At 50.0% G+C, this 7,967-nt stretch overlaps 1 protein-coding gene across 1 annotated transcript; it reads right to left on the minus strand.

The window, feature by feature from the left end:
• Nucleotides 1-4,563: 4,563 nt before the first annotated feature.
• Nucleotides 4,564-6,610, minus strand: SOWAHC (sosondowah ankyrin repeat domain family member C). Its single transcript, XM_066577899.1, has one exon. It carries the CDS (start codon nt 6,479-6,481, stop codon nt 5,066-5,068), a length of 1,416 nt encoding a protein of 471 aa, XP_066433996.1. The 5' UTR covers nt 6,482-6,610; the 3' UTR covers nt 4,564-5,065.
• Nucleotides 6,611-7,967: the final 1,357 nt, after the last annotated feature.

Below are 7,967 nucleotides of genomic sequence, written 5' to 3' on the forward strand. Positions count from 1 at the left end.
GAAAAGATATAGATATTCGGGATGAGCGAGTATACTGTTTAATGACCTATCCTAAGGGCTAGCCGTTGTATTCACCTTTAAGTTAGTGTAGGCAACCAGTAAAACGGACCACTGCTTGCTCCCTTTGGAAGCACAATTATTAAGCCTATATTCTGCTGCTGAATTTTCAGATCACATTAGGAAAGTGGCCATATAAGACCTATACCCTCCAATTTCAATGGGTATGGCCTATCATCCAATGTATATGGAGGCATCCTGATAGATTAGGATTGGACAGTTGGGGTTCTGACTGCCCAATCTGTTTGTTCTTGGGGAGATAAACCAGGGGACTGGTGGGACTGAGCGATTATTTTGCATAAACTACTAATCTGTACTAATATCTATTAGTACCAATTAGCGTGTGAGCCACTGCGAGCTGTATTCAGGGAACAGACCACCCTCAGTTCTCTGAATCAATTCCCTTTGTTCTGCACAGGGCTAACAGCTGAGACAAATTTAATGCGTGCGTTCCTTCTCATCAGCTGTTCTGCTGAACAATGGATTTCATGCAAAAGTGAAAAATCATTATTTGGCAGAAAAGTGAAAGATGGGCACATTTACACATATTGATTATCACTCCAAAAATGGCTTTTGAGCTAATTTTGAGCGATAATCGTTGTGATTAAATGGGCCTATAGTTGTGTTACGAACATTCATTTGGCCTAACCCTATCTAGTGTACAGGACCACCGCACTAATCCTCAAGACTCATTGCATTAAAGACTGCCATTTGGCTCGCCTATTCCGACACTGGAAAGACAGATTAAGGGACTATAAAGTAGGGGCACGATTGTCTCCTCGACTCCTAGAGGAGAGATAAATGGTTTGTTCACATAGCAACATCTGAAAGGCCAGAAAAATGTGGGGCGATTAGGTACATTATTCTACACCATCATTATATTAAATGAAAGAAGTGCTGGACTGAGAGATTAACCTCTTCACCACTGGGCAGTACTAGCCAGCCTCCCCCTGCTCCACCACCCAGGCATCCTCTGCAGTGGAGAGGTTAACAGGATCACTTGGTGCGCTGGCATTCAGGTTTATAAACCACGCTGAGCACAAAGATGTCATTCATCAGCTGCTCTCCTGCTAGGAATGAAATGTGGGAAAGACTTCGCTCGAACACAGAATCAACATGGTGGTTTCAAGGCTAGAATAACCAGACAGGAGCTCATTGTTGATCAGAGGGTTTAGTTAATAGAGATGGAAGAAGATAGTGCAAGTCAGGCATTGATGCTTCTCACCAAAGTAACAATACAAGATAGCAAATTGTACCAGTTATAGCAGTTACACAATAAACAATGGGAATCAATCAACAAAGCACTGATTGCATTAACTGACCACAATTACCTATGACAACATAGAAACCCCCATCATGCCTGTAGCTGGCCGGTACAAGCCTGTTACAAAGTGCTATTTAACTAATCCATAGTGTTTCAGTACCATTGTGATCATCAGGCTGGGCTCATAGGGTTGTCACTTTAAAGGGAACCAGTCACCAGCTATGAGCACCATAAACTAAGTTATACTGCTCATAGGGCAGGTTGCCAGGTAGGTTTTTTTTTTTTTTATATACTTACCCACTTCTGATGTCCACACTGTCAGCCCCAAAAGTCATCGCAGACCATGCACTGAGTGCGGACAGTGTCATCGGACTCAAAGCTGCAGGCTGTGTGCACACTGCCACAGAGATCTTTGGGTCCTGAATATGTGGTCTGTGCGCCGACACGCAAGGCGAATAGTGTGGATATCGGGAGGTGGGCAAGTATATATAAAAAAAAAAAAAACTCCTGGGCTCCTGTCCCATATCTTTCTTTTATGGTCCTCATAGCAGGTGACAGGTTTCCTTTAAAGCCACTAACAAAACTTAAAAATGGTGTAAATCTCAGTTAAACATCCTACCGTTTGTGGTCTACAGCTTCTGCAGATCTATGCGTCTCCAGTAACACTATAACCCTGTGAGATCTGATCCCGTAGTCATACTACTTTCCATCTGTCTCCTAGCTAGCATATTCAGTATGTGAGCCAACAGTACATGAAACAGAATAGGACTGCGGGATCCAGCTCCGCAAGGGTTTGTTTGTAGTCTGTAACCATGGAAACACATAGGTCTACATAGGAATTGTAGACAAAAAAGGGGGGACATTTTCAATCCACACTCTTTGCTTCAGTTTTTAGATGTCTGGTATACATAGCCTTTCATGGGAGTTGGTCACAGAGTGAAGTGCTGCATATTCTTTACCTGGCTTCCCGCTCTGTAAGGCCTGTGACACACTATCATATTATTGGCTATCGTTTTGCGTCTGCAATATAGAAGTGTGTCCTGGCCTGAACGCGGGTCTCCTGACCCCAACTCCGAGCGTTATACATTCCTATGATACTTGGAGTTAGGGTCAGGAGACCCATGGTCAGGCCAGGATACACTTCTGTATTATGGATGTAAAACGGTGGTCGATCGTACGGCAGCGTATCACTGCCCTAACGGAAAAAAAAAAGCAATATTTGAACCCAGGCGTAGACCGGGACACACGTGGTTACAGTGCAATATGTTTGCCGCCCTCAATTATGGAGGTTCGAATCCCACAAAGAAGAAGTATAAATAGAAGCTTTAAGTCATTTACCTGCGTGGAAATGTGATGTCATTTGTACCCAGAATACCTTCTATTCATTCAAGTGAATGGGATTTGTCATAATCCCATTCATGCATCGCCGATTTCAAGACGTGCAATGGAAAAAGAAAGTTTGCAGCATGCCTTATCCATCATGGAGTGTCTGTGGAAATGGTGCATCTCTTAACACTGGAAAAAGGAGAAAATAAGGCAACTGCAGTAAAGTGATACTGTCTTATTTTCAGGGAAACACTGTCTTATATTAATTTTTGTTCAAAAAGGTTTAACTTTTTTACATGTATAGCTGCCTGGACACTATTTAAATTGACTTTTTTAATTAATTGTTAGCAGGGCTTAATTTTGGAGTAGGGCTTATATTTCAAGCTTCCTCAAAAAGCCGGAAAAAATCATTTTGCATCCTCAAAAATTCTGGAAAATCATGCTATGTCTTATTTTCAGGGAAACAGGGTAGTTCCTAAGCAGGGTGTGTAGGTTTCCCCATAGTGACTCCTGTGCAAGCAGACGTTCCACTAAGAATTCTATTTCATTTTTATTTTAAAAAAATATCAATTACCCCCTCCAAAGGTTTTTCTTTTTTTCTATACACAAGAAAAAGACTATTTGATTGCGTTATCAGCTATCTCCCGTGGCGGCCTCCACTCTCTGAATGAGAGATCTTACATTTCGGTAAACCCACATTATTAACTGTGTTAACACAGTTATTAAAAGGATAACCCTTGCTATGGCGCCACAGTATCTGACATGGGACGGCCCTGGGTGAGAAGGCCCAGTGACCTTGTCATGTGGCAGGTTTACAGAACATCACTGATCACGTTCCTGTGGGGCCTTCCATTGGCTGCAGTCCTGTGAGTACACCACCCACATGGCCGAAGTAAACAGAAGACCGCAGCATCGAGCAATGCTGGGAGGACACAAGCTGGACATGGGTGCCTAACGCCCTCAGAAGAGTTGGCTTAGAAACAGAACAGCATGGAGAAAGCTTTTTTAAAGTATTTTCTTGGGTCCTATTTACTAAAATTGCCATTTTGAGGTGGAAACAATTGAATTTAATGAAATTGAAATAGATGAGGTCTGTGATTGGCTGCCACAGTCTAGGACGTCCCTATCTGTAAATAGATCCACCGGGAGAATGGGAGATGTGGCATTGGAGGAGAGCGAGCCCACGGGAGGGAGAAGGTGTTCCTTCATTACTTTTCAGCACTAACAGCTGGCTTTAAGACAAACTAAAAAACACAACGTCTTGGAAAGCCCTTTAAGGGGGCATTCACACAGGCGAGAGCAAGGTGCGCCCGTCACTGAGAGGCGACTCACAACACACGGACACCCCTCCATGTGCTGCGCCAGAAAGTTTTATTCTCGTGGAGACTCGCACAGAAATACAACATGCTGCCATCTCTTGGCATCGCCCATGTAAATGCCAGTAAGCCACCTTACACCGAACCGAGCGCCATATTAGTGGTAGGAAGGTGCTCAAGTAGTTTCCTTCCTCACAGGGCAGTTGTCAGAAGGTTCAATGACACAGTGCACCTTACACCTCTCCTCCTTGCAGGCGGCAGCCATTATGCTCCATTCCACCACGTGCGCTCCCGGCCTGACCGATATTTTAGGGAATGTTACATTTACAAGAAGTGTTACCTGCGTGCGGTTTACAAAGTACAAAAATAGAAATCTAGGGGCAGATTTATGAAAACTGTCTAAAGCAAAAGTGTCTGTTGCCCATAGCAACCAATTACAGCGCAGCTTTCATTGGACCTCAGCAGTATAAGAACTGAAAGCTGAACTGTGATTGGTTGCTATGGGCAACAAGGACATTTTTCTTTTAGACAGTTGACATAAGTCTGCTCCGCAGTGTTTTCCACAAAGCTTTGGTCATCATTTTCCATAAGTATTCCCCCCCCCCCCCCCCCCCCGTAGCGTTACATGGCGGGCGACTTCTTGTACCACAAGTCTGTGAACGAGTCCTCCACCTGACTGCGGTGCGGCTGGAGTACAGGTTAGTAGCAGCTTTGGCTTGTTAGAGATCTAATGTCACATTTCAGTTACAAAACATGTGCAAGTGTATAGAAAACATTAGACAAGAGGACAAACTAGACCTTATGTGTAACCCCATAGTAACCAGTTAGACCACCTTACACAAGGCAGACTGAGCAGTGCACCAATCAGATCCCTTCTATCATCTTCCAAGCGGCTCTGGGGAAATAAGAGCTGGAATGTGATTGGTTGGTAAGGGAAAGTAGTTTTTTGCCTGCAGTGTTGAGCTACATGCACGGGGCACTTACAGGACGGCAGAAAGTCCATCAGCTTGTAAGGGCAGGTGACAACAGGTGTTCTGTGAGATAAAGGGGAGGTCGGGGGTGATCTGGCTGATAACAGGGAACAATAGCTCGGGCAGCAATATCAGCCGAACACGTTGGACTTCGGCCGGTGCCTCATGGGGCTCTTGAGGCCGCGCTCCCCCTCCTCCTCGGCGGACAGGTTACTGTGGATGATCTGCGTCCTGAAGCGGATTTTATTAATCCGCGGTCTCCCCCGGCCGCCGGAGCCCTTCCTGCTGATGTCCGCTCTGTGGCGCCCCCCGCCGTCCTGCTCGTCCTCGGGTAGCTGGGTCAGGCGGTGGACGATGAGCTGTGAGGGCAGCACCCTGGAGAGCCGCCAGCGGCCGGACCCCGAGCCGCCACCGTCCTCCTCCCCCTCCCCGACCGGCAGGGCCCCCACCAGCGCCTGCACATCGCGGGCCGTGTCCGGGCTCAGGTACTGCCAGGCTTTCCGCCCGCTGTAGTCCCGGACGTCCAGGTCCGCATCGTAGGCTCCGACCAGCAGCTTGATGACATCCAGGTGCCCGTGCATGGCCGCAAGGTGCAGCGCCGTGTAGCCGCCAGACGCGCGGGCGTTGATGTTGACGGGCACCCGGTGCTGCCGGGCGTGGGTGAGCAGCGCCGCCAGCAGCTCGTGCTGTCCGTGCTTGGCCGCCCAGTGCAGGCAGGAGAAGCCTGTGATGAAGTCCCGGCGGGTGACGAGGCCGGGCTCCGCCAGCAGCAGCTCCTGCAGCCCGTCCCAGCGCGCCCGGCAGGAGCTCAGCATCCACGCGTGCTCCAGCGGTTCCAGAGCGGCCGAGCCAGACAGCGAAGCCGCCGCTCCCTCGTCCTCCTCGTTCCCTGACACGGAAGACGAGCTGTGCAGCGATGAGCTGTCCGAGTCCCGCAGCCCGGCCCGGAGCAGCAGCCCTCCCCGGCGCAGCTGCGGGGACACCGGGTCCCGGATCCCCCTGCGGCTGTTCCGCGGTGTCCGCCCGCTCAGGTGGAACACATCGGGCAGGTCGGGGGGCGGCGGGGATGTCTGGCTCTCCTCAGGCTCCTCGGTCACGGAGATGATGGGAGGTCCGTCATAAGCAGGGGACCCCCTGCTCTCCGGGGACTCGTCTCCCGTCTCCTCCCCGGTGCCGGAGTCTGTTGGTTGCTGCTCATCGCCGGCCTCCGGAGTGCTGGCCCCCTCACCGGTGTCCTCCCCGCTGCTGGTCGTCTCACCCGGGCAGTCCTGTTCTGGCGACGGGGTTAGGGATGCCGGCTCCAGGCTGCTCTCCACCGCTCGCCGATATTTCTTCCGCAGACACACGTACTTCACCCCGTCCTCCGCCCGCACGCTTGCCACCTCGTTCACAGTGTCCTTAAACAGTTGCCGGGCGGCAGCGCGGGCCTCTCCGGGGGGAGCCGAGGTTAGCAGCGGCCGGAAGTGCTCCACCAGCTCCTGGTTGGGCACACGGCCACCTCTCTCGCTCAAGAAGCCGATAACCGAATCCCGGCCGGTGTCGCTCATGACTGACCGCGGCTCGGGCAGGTAGCGAGGAACATGTCACGGCGGCTCCTCCCCTCTGGGAGGCTCAGCGGGGGCGGACAAGTCAGGACCGCTCGGAGTGCCGGCTGCCCTCTCCTAGCAACCGCTACGGCTCTCCTCTTCTGAGTGGCGAGCAGCGCGCTCCCGCCTGGTACCCAAAACGGACTGTACCACCTCAATCAGAGCGTGAGAAAAGGGGTGTGTCGCCGCTCTTGGCTAATCGGCTCTGCCTGGATTTTGAACTGATAAATACGAAACTCCCCTGAACGGTGTGTGCGAATGGCTTGATCTGAGCTGTGGCAGCACAAAACACAATTAATCTCACTGACACAGCTTAGTGGTGGATAATAGTAACACGCGGCGCGCAGAGACCGCCGACAGACAGCTCCAGCATAGGGCCGGGGTTACATAACACACTAGTGTAGTGGAGCGGAGTTTGTTCTTCAGCACAAATTATCGTATTCCTGCAAAGGGTCTCTGGACAATTATCGGTTACCGTGTACAACTTTGTGCTTACCCTTCTTGTAGTAGTGATGACATGTCCACTGAAGTACTAGCACAAGCCGTGAAGCACACACAGCTCTGCTACATCCACCTCAATCGATCTATTACACATGCTATACATAGACTAATCAGTCACAGCAGTGGCAACCCTAAGGACACTCACATCGCTCTTCGCAACGTTTAGCGCAGCGTTTGAAATGGCAAGTTAAAGGGGTTGTCCCGCGCCGAAACGGGTTTTTTTTTTTTTTCAACCCCCCCCCCCGGTCGGCGCGAGACAACCCCGATGCAGGGAGGTAAAGAAAGCTTACCGGAGCGCTTACCTTAATCCCCGCGCTCCGGTGACTTCAATACTTACCGCTGAAGATGGCCGCCGGGATCCTCTGTCTTCGTGGACCGCAGCTCTTCTGTGCGGTCCATTGCCGATTCCAGCCTCCTGATTGGCTGGAATCGGCACGTGACGGGGCAGAGCTACACGGAGCCTGCATTCTGCACGAGCGGCTCCATAGAAGACAGGAGAAGACCTGGACTGCGCAAGCGCGGCTAATTTGGCCATCGGAGGGCGAAAATTAGTCGGCTCCATGGGAACGAGGACGTTAGCAATGGAGCAGGTAAGTAAAAAACTTTTTATAACTTCTGTATGGCTCATAATTAATGCACAATGTATATTACAAAGTGCATTAATATGGCCATACAGAAGTGTATAGACCCACTTGCTGCCGCGGGACAACCCCTTTAAATGCCTCCATTGGTTTCAGTGGGGCTTCTCAGAGGAGCATTTGAATGCCGTGTTTTTAACACAATTTTCGAATGCGGTCTGCTCTATTTTCATGCATTTCAGTGCTTTTTAACGCACCACATCACCCTTTGTAAGGACCGCGTGCGTTAAAACACGCTGTCAAACACTATCGAACGCGTTTGACAACGTGTTAAAACATCAATTAAAACGTGGCGTTTTAACGGACAC

Source organism: Eleutherodactylus coqui, chromosome 1, assembly GCF_035609145.1.
Source record: "Eleutherodactylus coqui strain aEleCoq1 chromosome 1, aEleCoq1.hap1, whole genome shotgun sequence".
NCBI lineage: Eukaryota > Metazoa > Chordata > Amphibia > Anura > Eleutherodactylidae > Eleutherodactylus > Eleutherodactylus coqui.